Here is a 19601-nt window from a genome sequence, read left to right on the forward strand (position 1 = left end):
AGGCAACCGAGGTCGTGACAAAGAACACGGATGCACATATAACTGTCAAGCAGCTAACGCATTTGTTGGAACAACGGATAACAACCTAGTTGAGTGGTTTATGGACTCTGGAGCATCAGAACATATGTGTAAAGACAAGGACATGTTCATTGAATTAACTACAGAAAAGAATAAAACTGTTAAAATAGGCGACGGATCAATGCTGTCGATAAAAGGTATTGGGTGTATTAGGTTAGAAGCTTACAATGGTAACCAGTGGATAGAAACCACTATATCAAATGTTTTGTATGTGCCGGATTTAAAGGTAAACTTATTCTCAGTAAGTAGAGCTGTAGATAAAGGGTACAGTACAATTATTGATAGTAAATTCTGTAAAATAATAGATTCTGAAGGGTCTGTTAAGGCTATTGCTGAGCGAAATGGAAATCTGTTTAAAATGATTTTTCGTTTGTATAACCAACCTCCTTCAAGTAATGTTGTTCTTGATTTGATTGACTGGCATGACAGACTAGCACATCAAAATTTGACACAAATCAAAAATGTACTGTCAGAGCACGGTGTAATTTACAAAAATATTTCAATTGCTGTTTGTGAAAGTTGCTGTGCTGGTAAACAACATAGAGATATCTTTATACGTAGTGAAAATCGTGCAAATTCTCCGTGTGAGTTAGTACATGCCGACCTCTGCGGTCCTATGGAAGTTTCATCTATTGGTGGTTCTAAATATTTTCTTCTGTTCAAAGATGATTACAGTAATTTCAGAAAAGTATATTTCATCAAAAACAAGTACGAAGTTAAAAACTGCATTGACAATTTTATTGCTCTAGTAGAAAAACAGACTGGATACAAATTAAAAATATTAAGGACGGATAACGGAACAGAATTTGTCAACAATGAGGTATGTAAAATGTTGAATAAATATGGAATCGTACATCAAAACTCTATAAGGTACACGCCTCAACAAAACGGTAGGGCTGAACGGGAAATGCGCACAATTGTAGAAGCTGCCAGAACAATGTTGAAAGCAAAGTCAATGACCAAGAGATTTTGGGCAGAAGCTGTGAATACAGCCATTTATGTACTAAATAGAACTGGGCCCATAACCTGAAAGAAAACACTCACGCCCGAGAAGTAATTATTAAATATTTTTTTCAAAATGTGGAACCAATATAAAATGTATAAGATTTTTGAATAAAATATTTAATAATTACTTCTCGGGCGTGAGTGTTTTCTTTACTCCACATACACGCAGGTATTCTCAAATGAGGTTTCATTACCTCTAACAGAAGTTATTGAACGATAACGAACCATTAAAAAAGGATTTCTTTCGCAGTTGTCCAATAATTTTAATAATAATAACGCACACACTCAGCCCCGTACTCGAGAAACCCTGTATCGCTGGTACAGGATCCAGAGCACGTGAAGCTTGACACTAAAGGTTTAAATTTAACTCTATGCCGCTTGCAATAAGAACGGTTCAAAGTGTCAAGCTTGATGTGCTCTTTACTGTACCATGGACACTTGACAACAAAAAATGAGTATAATTTGTGGTTGTTTATGTGTGTGTACATGGCACTTACGACAGAAATAAATGTAGACCCTTAGAGTAATAAAGCATAGAAACCTAGTGAGGCAAATTGAAGCGCTCCCAATGGGCCTACACGAGCGGGCGGGCCGTCAGTGCTCAAGATCAACTTGCACCGCCAACAGATCAAGAATTTTAGCTAAAAATGACGAAATGTGCGGCAAATGAGTGTAAAAATGCGTCAGACAAACATAAAATAGATACTAACATCACATTCCACAAGGAAGTAACGCGTTTCAACTTGTATTTTTATACAAATATTCACTAAAACCGAAAATTAACCTACTACTTAAAACTAGCCTACATGAATTTGATTTTTGCTTCACTTGTGACAGTTCGTTTGATATGAAACTGTCATTCTATGCGTTATTATTCTTAGTGTAGACCATACAAATATTTCTCTCGACCCGGGACCTCAGTCGCAGACCAGCATGGTAACTGTTCGGCTACCGATGCAGTTGATTTTAGATCTCGTTTTTCTCTTAACTTGCTTTTAGCTATACAATTTTATTTTATAATTCACGCTAAATATAAACTTAAAAGATTTCTATGTTCGAATTATATTATTCCAATATTTTTCAATTTTTTTAGAATTTTCGGGAAAATTTATATTTGAAAATTTTTACGAAAATTACCCAATAGTACTTTAATGATTCTTTTCTTCCGTCCGCTGCAATGTTTGAGCATCCGTGAGCTTTCTTGCGACTGCGCCTTGATTATAGTATTTCGTCGACGTTTGACGTCATTGCCTGATTTCGCGCTACTTCCCGCGGATTCGGTAGGAGTCGCCGACGGCAGCTGCTCGCGCATTCGCTAGAATTCCGCGGGAAACGCGCGACTTGATTTTTGGGTCGTATCTAGTTTGTACGTTACACAATTCATTACGCTATGTACAATATCGTTACAAAAATTCGCTTCCATTCCGTTCCACCGCAACATAAATAAAAAAAAAGTCAATTATATTCTTAAAGGTCTTTAGAATAGATTTGGATAAGTCGTAATTGACGAAAATCTTTGAATGCACAAAATTGACGCTTCTCGGAATTGGGACTTTACCCGGAATTTACTCCACATGGATATGATACCGAGCAAAGACGAGGCTAGTACAGTCAAGAGCACGACAAGCTTGACCCTTTGTACTTTCAACCGTTCTTATCGTAAGCGGCATAGAATTGGATGGAGTGCGTCAAGCTTGACACCTTAAGTGCTCTTGACCCTGTAATACTTACAAATTTTCTTAAATCGTAAAACTAGCAAAAGAAAAATCTCCAAGACTTGGCTTTTTTACAATTAAGGCGGGGTGTTTCAACGCGAGCCTAGATTTTATGAGATGAGATGTGTGGGGTCGCTCTTCGCGTCCCGGAATTCATGTGCTGTAAATTAATATGAATAAATTAAGAACAGGCGAAGAAAATTTGTTACAGTTCCGACGTCAATAGCGACTAACGGGACAACGGGCGGCACGCAGTGTCGTTTTGGGATAAAATTTTAATTTAATAACTAACAACTTGTTAGTCTTCAATTGAAAGCAAAATTTAGCAGGTTCTCTGTAGTGACTAAAGAGAAATAAGAAATATATTCACATAAAAATTATGTGTACAAGTTACATGTTTTATACTTAAATAATTTATTTTAGACTTTTATTTTCGTCTGTTTTCTGGATTTTATATGATCAGATAAAATATATTTATAGTGTAACATATTAGCACATTCTTTAGACATCCTTAGGTGCATTTTATATTTTTCGTAATACCGTTATTTAATAGTAAATAAACTAGCAGTTTTTCCGATTCTCCTTGCCTCGCTTTGATTGAAAAATACCGCAACCATCGCTTGTGAGAAAGAAGCTGGACTTTGATTTACAGGAACTGAGCCTGATATAAATCCTGTATATGTCATCTACAACAACTAAATTTTAGTAAAATTAGACAATAATACCAAATCTATTTAAATTTAATATGCCTTGCTTTATTGTTTTTCTATTTACATAAAATGCCCAACAGCATGCTAGCCCCAGATCCGGCCCTGGACCGCGTTTCCCGTTGTATCACATCTGTGTGGCGTGACTTCAAAGTGATCTTACGCGATATAAGATCTTACTATGTTTTAACACGTTAGGCATGAAAATAAAAAACAAATATTTTGCTGTAATTTTTTTTATGTAAGTACCTACTTATGTAAGTAGTTTATGTAAGTAAAAAGAAAGTAAATCCTTCTGGTTTATTATTGCTTAATAAACTAATTTTATATTGAATCAAGTTATTAATTACTGACTTACCTTGAATAAAAAAAACAATCCGGGATAACATAAAATATCGTAACAGATTCTTATAAAAGGTTTCCTAACGTTTTACTTTGATATTGGCACAAAGTACTCAAGTTCCATTTAATATATATAAGAAACGTTTTCGTGCCCTGACTATTAGAGCTCCTGTACAACATCTTGTAACTTTGAAATGGCGGACCGGTTTTTTAGTTTTTTTCCACTTGAACCGACTAATTCATGCTTATTACCTGACTAGTCAAAATTTAAAACTCGATTACGGTCACGCTGGAATAAGGTACGCCTTAATGAGTGAATTAATCTAAATTAAATTAAACTAAATGTGGGAATCTGAAATCTGTATTCCGCAAGTTGTCAGCGATCCAGCGGTCAGCCTGCGCCGTCATCTCTTCGTCGAAATAGTCGCGCCATCCACCTGCTTTACCTGAAAAGCAAAATTTGACTAAGTTTTTTTATAGTGGTGTGTGACGAGACAAACAAGTCGTGCGCCTGGTGGTAAACGACATGCCTATCCATAACTGCAGCAGTGCCACTCAGAGCTTTAAATAGCAAAGATCTTAGAAGCGCTGCCAGTGCGCCTGTCACCTTGAAGCACATGTTGAAAAGTCCCATGTGTCTATAATTTCACTAGCGCCCTTTACCCGTCCAAACCGGAACACAGTAATGCTCACGTTACGGCTTAGCGGCAGAAATAGGTAGGGTTGAAATACTTCCCTGGACGAGCTCTTTCACAAGGAACTCTACTATAACTAAAAAGTATTCTTACAGATCGGCTCTTAGAATTAACTCCAGCCGTTTGACGGCCGAACAGACATGGATAAAAAAGGACGAATGCAGTTGTTTCTATAGTTGGAAAAATCGCAGTCGTTTTAAAAAGCAACCAAAAAATAATGAAATCTATACTTTGTTCTAAAATGACTTCCATAGATCTGCGACATAATGGGCCTTATTATGTTGTTATTTGCGATGCTTTCCATAGCTAAACCTCACCTTTCCTAATAAACCCTTGCTCCCCAGGTATCAGAATGCCAAGCTCCTTCATGACGTCGTAGTTGACGGATTTATTTTTCTTGAAATTGTCGATGCTGAGATGATCACGCAGTTTGGCTATTTCATCTTCGGAGAAATCCTTGCCTAGGAACGCTGCTACGCGACGAATTGCCGCTGGAAGATCCTGGAAAGAAAAAAGAGGACCACATGGAAAAAATATATGTAATTTTGAGAAGTAGAGTGCAGTTTGGGGTTGTAGCGTGAGTTACGGTTAAGTAAAGTCCGGCCAACGCGATGACGAATGGAGATAGAAATAATGTAGCCTTAACGAGGGATAGGCGATGAAGAGGAAAGATTTAAAACTGTTTTAAGTCGGTATACGTACCTTACATAATTCCTCGTAGAACAAGAAAAGCAGCCGCGGATGATTTCGCTTTTCCCAAGCTTCTTTCAAGTGTTCGAAATACGGTGTCCAGTGATCTAAAACAAAACAAATGTGTGAATCATCGCCGACATACTCAACAGTTGAGATTGTTTATACAGAAAATAGAAAAAAGGATAGGTAAAAGTTGTCTTCGTTTGTAAATGCCAACGTGCATGAACTTACGTAAATCTCTAATGAAGTAGTTCCAATACGTTTTGAAGTCGCCAACATATCCTTGCGTTCTTATTAGTCTATTCAAATGATAAAAGGATACAACAACATCTCTAGGGTCTCGAGCTACGTAGACTACTCTGGAAGTTTCTAGCACCTTGGGTGGCAACAAGGACATTGGCAAATGCGTTTTTATGAACCGCTGTGACCGTATCCTTGCCAGTTGTTGAGTACCCGGTCCCGTAACTAGTTCGAGAAGTTTTAATTTGTGCTCGCTGTGTTTGTTTTCCTCTATAAACCTTTGTTTCATAAGTGGATGGACGTATACTGAGAACCTGAAGGAAAAAAATGTATTTTTATTATTCATATTTCGTCCCCTTGGTATATAAGAAAGCGGGGGCGACGTAGTGGTCACTCTACGGGATCCCACGGCGCCCATAACACCAAGAGGGTAAGCCGTGGCGGTTTTAGTGGGTATACCCAAGGGATGTACGATTCTTTTGCTTCGAATCGATTTTTTGGATCACAATGGGTCATAGGCCTCTAAATTGATCCTCAGATTGATTCATATGCTCTTGAATCGATGTCATAAAAATCGTTTCAAAATTAATTTTGATAAAAAAATTCTGGGTTGATGGGGTGGGTAAGGGGTGGGTTAGTGGGGTAGGTGTGAGTTAGGAGGTGGTTTAAGGGGTGAGATAGGGGGTAGGTTCAGGGGGTGGGTTCGGTTACGCCTTCAACACACTGCCCTGGTCCACCATACTAGAGGCGCTGAAGTTCTATTGCGTGCCCGAGTGTCTACGGCAGATGGTAGAGTCCTACCTCTCCGATAGAGCCGTAATATATCCAAGCCGCGATGGGGTGGGTTGAAGGAGCGGGTCGTGCGGTGTGCCACAGCGGTCAGTCCTCGGACCGCTCCTGTGGAATATCGGGTACGACTGGGTGCTGCGTGGGGAGTGCATGGATGGAGTCGATGTTGTATGTTACGCCGACGACACCCTGGTTACGGCCCGAGGCAGCACGCACCGGGAGGCTATAGTGTTAGCCACGGCTGCGGTTGCCCATACCGTGACCAAGATTCGGCGTTTGGGCCTAGAGGTAGCACTGGAGAAGTCTGAGGCTGTGTGCTTCCATGGGCCTCGGAACGCGCCGCGCGCGGGCACGACATTGGTGGTGGGGGGAGCCTCCATTGCTGTTAAGAGTACCATGAAGTACCTCGGAATGATCCCTGACAGTCGATGGAGGTTCGAAGAGCATTTCTGCCTCCTAGTTCCAAAGCTGGCGGGTACAGCTTCCGCCATGAGTCGGCTTTTGCCGAATGTGGGGGAGCCGAGTGCCAACTGTCGACGCCTGTATACGGGGGTGGTGCATTCGATGGACACAAAGAGAGAAGCTGGAGGAGCCGAGATCTGGCCACTGGACTATCGGAGCGATTCGACCAGTCCTGGCAGAATGGGTGGATCGATCCTGGGGAGGTATCTCCTACCACCTTGCAGCAGGTTCTGACGGGCCACGGTTGCTTCGGCAAATACCTGTGCAGGGTGGGACGAGAACCGACGACCGTATGCCATCAGTGTGGCTGCACCGAGGACACGGCCCAGCACACACTGCAGGCATGTCCGGCGTTCGACGAGCAGCGGTCAACCCTGACCGCAGTGGTGGAGCACGACCTATCCCTGTCGACCTTGGTGCGAGCCATGGTCGGCAGCGAGAGGGCGTGGAGTGCGGTGGCCTCCTTCTGCACTGATGTATTGTCGCGGAAAGAGGCGGCGGAGCGGGATCGAGAGGAAGACCCTTCCTCTCATCTTATGCGCCGCAAACGGTTAGGGCGCAGGCGGCTGGCCTATGCCCGCCAACTGCCGCCCTGACAGTGAACCCTGGGTGGCAAAACGGGGGCTTTGTCACTCACTGGGCAAGGGTTCACGGGTTGGTTGGCATGCCAAGTATTCCCGACATGCCACTGACGACGGAGTGGAGACGGTAAAGTCTCCCAGAGGTGGGTCCGCAGTCGCGGACAACCGCAGGCGGGGCCGTGAGTCGTAAACCACGTGGCCACAGCCCCGTCCCATGCGGAGTGTGGGAATACCCGGGGGTTTTTAGTGAGTAGGAGTCTCACATAACGGTGGTATCCATGACGGATTCTCCCCCGGAAAAAAAGGGGGTGGGTTCGGGGTGGATTAGGGGGTGGGTCAGCGTGTTAAAGTTAGGTAGTTAGGTGGGAAAGTTATCGACTAATTTGGTTCCAAAAATGTTTAAACCTTCCTGAAAAGTTGTCACTATCTAGTTTTTTATTTATTTATTTTTATAATAATAGAAGGTGACAGGACGAACAGTTTTTTTTTCTCTAAAACGATGGCTTTCTTGAGCAGTGCCAAATTCTAATTCTCTACCATATTTCGTAATGATTTTCTATGTATAAACAAAATTTAACATTAATAATCTCAGTACAGAGCACTAAAAAAAACCGACCTCAAAGGTCATTCATCACCTTAGTTTGCCACTCTTAGAGGTGGAATATTTTCATCAAATTTAAATGGGACCACTTCTGAGGTATCCTCTTTTCAACTAAAAAAGAATCATCAAAATCAGTTCACAAGTCGTGTAACATACAAAAAAAAACATACAGTCGTATTGAAAACCTTCTCCTTTTATAAACTCGGTTAAAAATAATATTTTCAGTAGGTAAATTTAGCAAATAAATTTAAAATACAAAATTAGCTAATGGCTTTATTAGCTTGTTAGAGCTTAAATATTACATTAGTAAAAGTAGGTATTAGTAGTTAGTTGGTGGTTAGTAAAGTTGTATATGTAATACACCCGGAGAACTTACTCTAAAAAAGGATATCTCTCCGTTAGTGGAATCGCGTCTGATTTCTCATAATCCAAGTCGTTTGCTACCATCCAAACTAATTCTTGTGTCCATGTTGTGCCTGTAAATACATATAACTAGGTGTAAACAATAATAATGGGCCAGACGAAGTTAGTAGTAGAGCTCCTTGTGAAAGAGTTCGTCCATGAACTGCCACCTTAGCTTTTTCTGCCGCCATGTAGTAATGGGAGCATTACTATGTTCGGTTTTGAAGGGTAAGGGTGAAATTAATAATACTAATAATAATGCACACACACTCATAGCCCCGCATTAGGAAGACCCTGTATCGCGGTGCCATGGACACACGCATAGACGACCACAAATTGCACCCAAACTCGCGAGAGAACTAAATATAGGCCATACAAATATTTCCCCCGGCACGGGAATCGAACCTTTCGGTAAAAAAAATCGGCACCTCTTGCGTGGCAGTTCAGCATGTTAACTGTTCGGCCACGGAGACAGTTAAATTAATTACAAGCGCATGGGACTTGTCAACTTAATGTCTCAGGTTGACGGGCGCAGTGGCAGTACCCCTCAGATCTTTGTAATTTCTTGAGTGGCACTGCAACTGTTATGTTCAGGCGTGTCGCTTACCACCAGTATTACGACTTTTTCGTCCCGTCTCTTGATATCATAAACAAGAAGACAACCATATCAATTACCTGGTTTCAAACCAGAGAATTTCCTAATAAGTACCAGAGCAACCAAAACACAGACTGGAATTAAAATGTAGAAAAGTTTTTTTTTCAAATTTGTCCTCAACCACTAAGGTCGTAATAGGAATATAAGTACAATCAATATATTATTTCAATACTATACTAATAATGGTTATACCATTCATTATACATTATGCGACTTAGCATGATCATATTCTGATCTTTAGATCATAGTCATTCAATAATACACGCGCCAATAACACAATTACAATCTAATTGAGAAAACAGCACCATGATATTTATCAATAACTGTATTATATGGACTTTGAATCATGATCGTAGGTGGCAGTGTTGAATCTTAAACATGAGTCATGCCGTTGTTCGGGTTATAATATCGACAGCGGAAATTTGAAATGTCTTATGAGACATTTTGTCGTAAAGTCATTTTCCCTTACGAAATTTCAAATTTCCACCATCCATATAGGTTGTTCAAAAAAGTAACTATGAAATTTCATTCGGGCTCAATCATGATACTGAACAATTTTCCTTGAAATCCACGTCAAATTAACGCCATTCATTTTTATTTTCATACAAATAATCCAGCCAGTTAATGGAGTTTTGTGTGGAAAGAAAATATATGGGTTTTTAGTGATAGTTCAGTATCATGAGTAGTGTTATAGAGTTGTCCCACTAACGGAAAGTACTTTAAATGTTGTAGATAGGTACGTTTGTGTTTTGCATAAATTGAACGGTGTTTCTTTAATATTATGTAGCTTAATAAGTTATAAGGAATTAATCTTTATAATTCACCCTTTCGGTCGGCATCATAAAAACACGAGATTTTTTTTCACTTTTGGTCGTTTGATACCCAGATGAGGCTAGCAACTTTTTAAAGGTCTATGACTATCACTTACTTTACTTTTAAAAATAAAATAATGTCTCCATGAAGCAAAATATTCTACTAATATTAAAGTACTTTCTCCTTCGTGTCCCACGGCTACGGGACACCTGTATAGTTAGGACTACTTAGATTAGATACAGGTATGTCTCCTGGATCTTACGTGGTATCAGGCCGGACCCTCACCTGATCTTGGGTAACTGGCGACAAAAATGTCGTTAGATCTTAAAGGCATGTTGTAGATATTGGAAGCCTCCTGTCGAAACTTGTGGGGTAGGAAGTACTTCTTCGGTCCCACCTGGACGAAACCGGTGAGTTCGCCTGTAATTAAACATTGAATTTAAAAAAAACTTCGAATTGGTGACGTGAATATGAGTGACCTTGATGCCAGCGTTGTAATTTATTTTTGTAAGAAGATTCACAAGTAAAATTAATAATTATATATAATTAAATTAATACCCATTAGTGTTGGGAGGTTACGGACCTATAACCTTGCAAGGTATAACATACTAAGAAACATATTGATTCCCTTTTAAAAACTACCTCATCAAACTCAATTACGTCTTCTAGTTTCTGAATGTTTGTGAGTTTCCCGTTATTTATACGGAAATTTTAAAATATGAAGAGACTGTAAGTTGAAACCTTTGCCTATCAAATAAATGGGGGTTCACACGAAATTTAAAAAGCACAGATCTGTTTTTAGTCAATAAATTATTATGTTCAAAAAGGATTCGCTCTGGACCTTTTGGAGGGAAAAGTTTCGTTTTTATTTTGATTTTCAATTATTTTGTGAAATCTAGTTTAAAGTGGAATAGGATAGTGCTATTGTGCCTTAATTGAAGATTAAAACGCGAAATTATACGAATCTCGAACTAGAATACCCGTAACGGCCCGTTGTAAGGAATCCCGAGTCAATCCAAGCACGCCGCCTCATATTGCCTATCCTCTTAGTGGCGGCCATATTTACAGAAACATAATTAAACTTCATGTTTAGGCTGATGGCTTTGCCAAAGCCTTAATAAATAATAATAATAATTATGTTCAAAAATCCTATTATTATCATTATACATTGTTTATTATTGACTAAAAAGATATTTTTTTTATAAAATCAAGTGACAGTACGAATGAGTCGTGCGCCTGGTGGTAAGCGACATGCCTGTTCATAACTGTTGCAGCTTTGTTGCAGTGCAACTCACAGCTTTAAGTTACAAAGGTCTGAGGGGCACTGCCACTGCACCCGTCACCCTGAGACATACATAAGTTGTTATGTCTCATGTTCCTGTAATTGCACCAGGACCCTTACCCTTCGAAACCGAAACGCAGTAATGCTCACATTACTGCGTGGCGGCGGAAATAGGTAACGTGGCAGTACTTCCCTGGACGAACTCTTTCACTAGGAGATCTGCTGCTATTAAAATTGATTGATAGATTGACTTATATATAACATTTTATAGACTAATATTTAAAATATTTTATGGAATAATAATATTTTTAAGACTATTTCTCTGGAGGATTGTTTTAAAATTAAATCAAATTTTTTGTAAAGCTCGCGTTAATTAATTTATTTTCTTGTAAAGTATAACAAGAAAAGTGAATAATAGACTGCTTTTGAAAGTTTAGTAACGTCTTACTGAAGGCCCTATTCTATATATTATATATAGTCGATTCGTCGTCGAAACGAATGCCGTGAAGACAAACCGTCTTTTGCGAGCGAGCCGCCTAAAGGCCGCCACCTACACATCATCGTCACGATTTGTACGGACATATCCGCCTTTTTCATCTTTTATCCGAATTTGTTATTTATGTGAATTTTTCAGCTTAGGGCAACAATTTTCAAAATAAAAAGTAAAATATCCACCTCGCAATTCTGTAGTAAAACTTGCCAATCGGGCTTTGTGTCCGGATTCTTCAAATTTCGGAATGGTAACTTTACCGACAGACGATTTCGCATTTCGATCGATTATCACGTTATTCGTATCAATGTACTCCCCTGGCATCCAAATTAATCATTAACAACATGAACATACATTATCGATTCGTCGTTTCGATCTATCTGAAACGGCGGATCGTGAAGACAAATCGTCTCATATATGGGGGCCCTTAGTTAGAATGTGTCAGGAGAGAGGCTATATTATTAAATATAAATCTCGACCGACTGACTTGGGGACATACATTTATTTTACGAGTTATAATTGTACGTTACCCTCTCCTTGAACCAATAGTTATACTAAAAATCTTAAGAATTCAATATTGATTGTAATATCAGAAAGACCTTTGTAATATTGAAAGTGAAAGACACAAATCAGGTTTGGAGACCTTGAAGGTAGATTTCTATTCAATTCGCAAAAGGGAAACGGTTTGCTTTGTTACATAATCTTATCAATTTAGTTAAACGTATTTTTTGCCTGTTATTGGCGTGTTCCCGATTTATTTCCCAAATTGGTTGACAGACGCATAGCGTGCTCTATAGAATCTTGAACGTGCTTTTGATTGCAGAAAACACGTGATTGTTGATGGTTTTATACTCGATGGTCACAGTGACATAAAAAGTACAAGTACTTATAGTTTTCATGTAGATATAAATATCTGCGGAAGTTGTTATACTTACTCATAACTACATATATACACATAGACGTACTGTGTGTGCGCTCTAAAGCAGTGATTATGTACGCTATTTACAAAGTAATCGAAAATCATCGACGTCAACCTACTTTAATACGCAAGTTACCTACAGAGACTTGCATACATTAAACCAGTAGGTCCACACATAAACGGATTGTATTATTATTACGAATATAGTAGTCAAACGATTAAGCAGTGACTGTAGTTCAAAAGTAGGGACTGCTTCGGTTATTAACTATATTTATTCGGTTAACTTCGGTTATTAATGAGGGACGATACTGACCGTCTTCAATCGTCATCCCATCTTTTATTCATTCTCTTTTATGGTACCTGGTAATTATTTTTTGAAATTTTGAATCGTTTTCGAATTTCTTTTCCTTCACTATTCTTCCATCCTCTGAGCTATTCTTACGTTTGGTCTATCCAACGAGTATTTTAACCAGAAACAGAGACGAAATAAGGGCCATCCATCCATGACAACTCATCAGGTAAATGGGCTTTATATCACTTTTAAATATCAACTCTCGTTTGCGCTGAAATCACAACCGTATATTCCAAAAATATTCTGTATTTATTGTTTAAAAATATTCCGTATGAAGATAATATCTCTAACAATGGAGGCTTTTCTCATTCGGTGGTGTGGGAAAAACACCTTGTAACAAAACAAACGGAATCAGATTTCATCGGTAATTAAATATGTAATTTTGAAATTTTCGTCCATCATAGCAAAGCTCAAGTTAGGGAAATGCTACACGGGCGTTGCGTCGTCACAACTGTGTTGATTTCAACGGATTGAGTGCCACACAAGCTGTTCTGTCGACGCGCGCTGTTTCAACGCACCATGTGGCATTTCGTGCTGACTTATATGTATTACAACGCAGTTGCGACGACGCAACATCGAGGTAATGCTCGTGTGGCATGGCATCTTTCTAAAGCTGGTCGATATGAAGTGAAACAATTGACTACACCCGTAAATTGTTTCGAATTCGGGCTGGTCAATCGGAGCGCAGTTTTCACAGTAATGATTTGGCTGAATAGTTTTCAAACAAATTAAATGACATTTCGTCTGTAATTCTGGTTATATATTCGATAGTTCTATCCGTCGTCACTATCATCAAAATTCTGGAAATGGGAGGACGTGCGATAAATCACAAATCATGTTCAAATTGTTAAACTTCACGTCGATTACTATTAAAATTATACAGGCCCTTTTGAGATGTTTCTTTTATTCTTTTAACATCCCTCACAATAAATCTTATGGACCGAACCTTCGGTATTTTTTATTCGCTAAGGCTAGGCTGCAAAAGTTACATAAATACCGCTCACACGCCACATTGTCTGTTATTTATATCCAATACAAATTCACATGCGGCGTCATTTATTACTCTAGCAAAAGCAGCGATGCAAACGCGATGCAAATGCAATGCAGTGGCGATGCTGTCGCTAATCGTCTAACACACGCCCGCAATTTAAAGTAGCGATGCAAACGCGATGGAAGCGCACGACTGCATCGATACAAACGAGAGATTGCTACACTTGTGATCTAAAGGCGATTGCATCGATGCAATCGCGCGTGGGATGCAATCGCCTATAAATCGCAAGTGTAGCGATGCAATTGCGCGTTTCACGAATACGCGTTTGCATCGCCGTGTGTATACTGCCTTTTACAGACACATTTTACACGTGTATAAAAAAATATAATAATTTTTATATACAATTTGCAAATTTTCGAGTAAGCTCAATTTTACGATGGTACACCTTTTAAAATATAGTTTAAATATTTCTTTATCGAAGCAAATTTTTGGTTACATATTTATTTATATACAGGTTATATTCACGCAGAAATACATTTTTTTGGGACGAACACACCTATCCATAACAGTTGCAGTGCCACTCAGAACTTTAAATCACAAAGATCTGAGGGGCACTGCCACAGCGCCCGATACCCTGAGACATAAGTTGACAAGTCTCATGTGCCTGTAATTTTACCAGCACCCTGACCCCTCGAAACCGGTACGCAGTAATGCTCACATTACTGCTTAACGGCGGAAATAAGGAAGATGGCAGTACTTCCCTAGACGAACTCTTTCACAAGGAACTGTACTACTACCTACTTATGGACTACATACTCACATCTTAATATAATAAAAACACTATTTATTTATTTATTTACACTTATGGACTGTATATGTATATTTGTAATACTCTTAAAATTTGTACAAATTGTATGAACTTGTGTCTATAATGAATCAAAAATCTATCAGCAGATAATCAGTACAGAGTATTAAAAAGATCGACCTGAAAAGTACGTGGAATTACGTCTATTTGCTAAGTTTTATTGAAATATCCTTAAGTTCGCCACTTTATAGGACTTGACACTGGAGATAATAAAAATCGGTTCTCACTACTCAAAGTATATTGAGAGAAAAACGCCTTGAATTGGAGAAATAGCAAAATCAACCATTAAAATAATTGCTCCTTAAGTAAAATTTAGGCGATATTTATAAAAATGAATCTTCATGCGTCAACAGCCACCTTTAGAGGTGGATGATTTTCTTCAAAATAAAATGGGACCACTATGGAAGTACCCCCTTTCCAACAAAAAAGAATCATGAAAATCGGTTCACAAATACCGGAGTTATCGCGTAACATACACACAAAAAGAATTGTGGAATTGAGATCCTCCTCCTTTTTGAAGTCGGTTAAAAATAGGCTAACGACCTTAACAATATGACAGTCAGTTCATTCACATTACGCACTTTGTAAACATATTTACTTCAACATGGAATTACTTAGATAAACAAAACAATCTGTAAATATGAGGTTGTCAATAATAGTGAAACGTTTTTTCAGGTGAATTGCGAAACAACCTTAGGGTGTTGATCAAAAACAAAATGAAACTGCCTGTGAGTGTGCGCCTTTTTTAAAAATATCATGACAAATAATAAATACAAAAATGGAACACTAAGCAAAATTTCTTGAGCATACCATATCTGATTTAAACACAGCATGCTGAAGGCATAATAATTATAAGAAACTCATGGAGTATTTCATAAAAAAAATTAATATTATTGTTGTAAAACATTATTATATTCATTAAACTTAATATTACAATCATGAGAAGTCTTAAGTATTAATAAGAACCAAAAATAATATATTAAATTTAAAATAATAAATTAATAATAATATTAAAAGTATTTTGAGAAAGTTGTTTCTTGTTTCTTTTATATAGTTTTCGCCACTAATAAATGAATGAATGAATGAATGAAATGAATGAAATGAAATGATACTTGAATGAAATGATACTTTATTTCTCATCACAAACTAGCTTATGATAACAATTAGCTTACAGAAAAATATAAACAAGTTGGGCATGCTGGTTTGTGAGAGACTGGTGCCCGAGATAGGTTTATAAAAAACCTGTATTACAGGTCACCAGGCTTCCACTCCACAGATGTATAATATGTTTATGACATATTGATTATGATAAATAATACTATTAATACAATCTTTCAAGTTCAATGACACATTATCTCTCTTTTTTATCACTAGCGACAAAAAAGTCTGGTATAATAACTGTATGCGTTGTTTCTAAATTACTAATGAAAATCTAACGACAAAATCACTATTTTGTACATACAAATATGGTCCCTATGTCTATCTCTCAAGCTACTCTAATCTATGACTTATCAGATATGCAATACAACTAAAATAATCGTAAATATTATTCACGCCAAGTTAAAAACGATCGGAACACTTCAATTACCAAGGTAACTATCATAGTAAATAGTATCTCAAAGTAATGTGAGTGAACGGTGAAGTGGTAACTGGAAAATTACAAGCGGTTATTACAACGATTTTAGCTAGCAACAATGATTGTAAAGTACCTATTACCGACAATGAATAAGGTCAAAGTGAAATTCAGAATAGTTTTTGATCGATTTTTTTGTCACGTAAATAAATTCAAAACAACTGTTTTTTTTTTTCATTTCTATTAAATGAATCAATTTCGAGCGATTTCAAAATTTAAAGTAAACTTATTTACTTTTAATGTGTAATAGTTATTTGTTATGCAAGGCTGCAAAATTGTTGCTTAACGCGAGTGCTTGTATTGAAACCTGGGCAAGCATAGAATCCTAAGACTGAACCACGGCTAAAGCGAATAGAATAGAATCCTGAGTGTAGCGAGGGTTTCAACACACGAGATGCAAAACAATTTTGTTGCCGAGCGAAACTCACAAGTTTTCACCTTACTATAGCGAGGAAAATGGTATATGAAATAAAAACAATTGAACTATAACAAATAAATTTTAATAAACAAAATTAGTTATCGTTGTCAATTTAATGTCAACAATTAATTATAAGAACAAAATATACCAACGGAGTTATATTACATAAATAATGTACGACAAATCGCGTTGTTGAGCGTGTCATTATGTTTTTTTTTATTGAATGAAAATGTTAGTGCACCACAGTCCATCGGCAAGTTCGAATTTCAAGTACCTTTACCACACTAGCGTGCAAAAAACGCTTTTGCGCGCAGATTTCTAATGAGAAAGAAAGCTTTTCCGAGCTAGTGAGGTGAAAAATTAGTTATCGTTGTCAATTTAGTGTCAACAATTACAAGATTAAAATATTTTTTATATTACGTTACACACACTAACGGATTTATATTACTTCGATAATTTACGACAAATTGCGTAGTTGAATTACATTATGTTTCTTTTTTCGTCGAGAGAAAAATTTATTTGCACCACAGTCCCTCATCAAGTTCGAATTTCAAAAACCTTTCCCACGCCAGTGTGGAAAATTCGCTATCGTATACATTTGAATCGATTTTCATAAAAACCGAACCGTAATGTGCATACCTAGGAGTAAGTAAAGTCTACAAAGGGTTGCGGATTCGCTCTTGGCCTTTTGGAGGGAAAAGTGTCGCTTTTATTTTGACTTTGAATTATTTTGTGAAATCTAGTTTAAAGTGGAATAGGATAGTGCTATTGTGCCTTAATTGAAGATTAAAATGCGAAATTATATGAATCTCGAACTAAAATACCCGTATCGGTATGATTCCTTAGAACGGTCTAAGGAATCCCGAGTCAATCCAAGCACGCCGCCTCAAATTGCCTATCCTCTTTGTGGCGGCCTTATTTACAGAAACATAATCAAACGAAGAGATGGCTCAAAGGACTTGTATCCAAGCCAAAATTATTAATAATAAAAAAACAAAGGGTTGCAAGTTGGGTATTGCGCGGAGTTGCATCTTTTTTGTGTAGAAAAGATATTTTACATCAAAATTACTAACAAGTATGGAATATACCAAATTGCGTACTCGCCGTTGTTGCCCACGTTCATGTACCTGGCGCTTTGGGTAAAAATCCGGTTAAAACCCGGTCGGGATAATTGAGTTTTAACCCACTGCCCATCGCTGTTAACGAATATTTTGCTATTTGTAAAAGAAACTTTGGGGTACCCTTTTCCGATTGCTGTAAATATGCCTATAAGTATTCGTAATGAAATTACGTCTTTTGTAACATAATATAAACAGAGAAAGTTACTGCGTTACGATTGGCATAAAATTTTGCACGTCGACCGGCTTTCTTTGTTTTCATTTTATTTTATACTTTAAGCACGATTTTTATCTTGTACCAAAGAATTGTTTATCCTGTTTGTATAAATACAATATATATAAATATAATAATATGAATACTTGGGTTGTTCATTTGCAATAACAAATTGACGAATTGCAGTTAGATGTTAACTATCCGCCGCCCGGTGCTAGGTTAACGATAAGGTTTACAGATTCACACACGGGGAATATCTAAACAAACAAATTTAAAATGTCGAATTTAACCCAAAGGGTGTACAAAATCGTAAACTGCTCATAAAATGTGTTCTCGATTGACCGTTTATCTGACCTTATAAGTTAAAAACTTTCACTTAATAAAAATTGACACTTACCTGTAAAAAATGACATTAACTCCTCAGCCAATTGCGGTTCCACGTCCTTTATTTCCCAAGGGTAGTTATTATTTTGATTATCCATTGTGTACATATATTGTACTATTAATTTAAAGTTATTAACAGATAAGGCGAAAGTGGACACGCGCAGCTAGCGGCGCAAGCGCACCTATAGTGAGGAATAAACAGACGTAAACGCCTGTGCGTGAGTTTCTGCCCACCACCGTAAGTACTATATCAGTTAAACTTAACTTTTTGCTTATCACGTGTCTGACAATGTGTTGTTGCATATTTAACGGTGAATTGGGCACAGCACATACTATATTAACTTGGGAAGTTGTAGCAGTAGAGTTCCTTGTTTTTTAAACGGTATTAGGTAGATAACATCACATAATATGTACGTTGCTCCGATCCCAAAGTAGGTAACTAAAGCACTTGTGTTATTGGAAATCGGAAACAACGACGGTACCACATACACCTAGACCCGAGACGATATTGAAAAGATAAGGCCGGCGCAGACTACCGGACGGGAAGAGGACATCAATGTATATTTTATGCTATTTCGATTTGAAATAAGGTACAAATTGCGTTGCACTGAAACCGACCTCAGAGCATCGGCGCATTTCTCTCTCGTCTCAGAGCATAAAAATTTATAACTTATTATATGAATTGCAACGTGATACTATGGTAAGGGATCTGGGTGTGCTTCATGATAATAAGTTATTATTTGCTTCGCATGTCGACACTATTATTTCAAAAGCCTCCAAAGCTCTCGGATTTGTGATGCGTAACTCCAGGGATTTCAGGCAGGCTAAAACACTACAAATTTTATATTGTTCATTTGTCCGCAGCCACCTGGAATATGCATCGCAAGTCTGGAATCCCCAATACCTTACCTATATATCAAGAATTGAAAATGTACAAAAAAGATTTATTAAGCTTTTATGTTTTCGAACTGGGGAGCGATACGAGTCAAATCAGTATCTGAATATATGCAAGAAACATCATCTTTTGCCACTGGAGATGCGGCGTTAGATTGCTGATCTAGTGTTTTTGAAAAAAATTGCCGTGCCGTTGACTCCCCGGAACTCGTATCCAAGATTTCTCTTGGAGCCCCTGCAAAGACCCTTAGGTTTAATTCACC

At 37.9% G+C, this 19601-nt stretch overlaps 2 protein-coding genes across 2 annotated transcripts in view; one reads left to right on the forward strand and one right to left on the reverse strand.

Moving 5' to 3' along the window:
* The window catches only part of LOC113237646, a 156085-nt gene extending 155996 nt beyond the window's left edge, over positions 1-89 (forward strand). Inside the window, exon 14 of the mRNA XM_026474257.1 lies at positions 3-89. Coding sequence (XP_026330042.1) covers positions 3-89 — 87 coding nt within the window. The remainder of the gene's footprint in view (positions 1-2) is intronic.
* A 3668-nt stretch (positions 90-3757) lies between these two features.
* Positions 3758-18613, reverse strand: LOC113237337 (sulfotransferase 1C4-like). The gene is made up of 7 exons (XM_026473753.1): positions 18458-18613; positions 10064-10198; positions 8285-8384; positions 5467-5789; positions 5245-5339; positions 4860-5043; positions 3758-4293 (listed from the first exon to the last, which is right to left on the reverse strand). The coding sequence occupies exons 1-7, from the start codon at positions 18549-18551 to the stop codon at positions 4181-4183; spliced, it is 1044 nt and encodes a 347-aa protein (XP_026329538.1). The 5' UTR covers positions 18552-18613; the 3' UTR covers positions 3758-4180.
* Positions 18614-19601: the final 988 nt, after the last annotated feature.

The sequence above is a fragment of the Hyposmocoma kahamanoa genome, unplaced genomic scaffold, assembly GCF_003589595.1.
Source record: "Hyposmocoma kahamanoa isolate Upper Pololo Valley unplaced genomic scaffold, ASM358959v1 93, whole genome shotgun sequence".
Taxonomy (NCBI): domain Eukaryota; kingdom Metazoa; phylum Arthropoda; class Insecta; order Lepidoptera; family Cosmopterigidae; genus Hyposmocoma; species Hyposmocoma kahamanoa.

Excerpts from the sequence above, each read along its gene's own strand:
- LOC113237337 (XM_026473753.1), bottom strand. The coding sequence starts at position 18,551 with ATGTACACAATGGATAATCAAAATAATAACTACCCTTGGGAAATAAAG. Across the intron at positions 8,385-10,063 it reads CGCCAGTTACCCAAGATCAG|GCACAACATGGACACAAGAA; the intron begins GTGAGGGTCCGG and ends ATGTATTTACAG. Across the intron at positions 5,790-8,284 it reads GAGAGATATCCTTTTTTAGA|GTTCTCAGTATACGTCCATC; the intron begins GTAAGTTCTCCG and ends TTTTTCCTTCAG.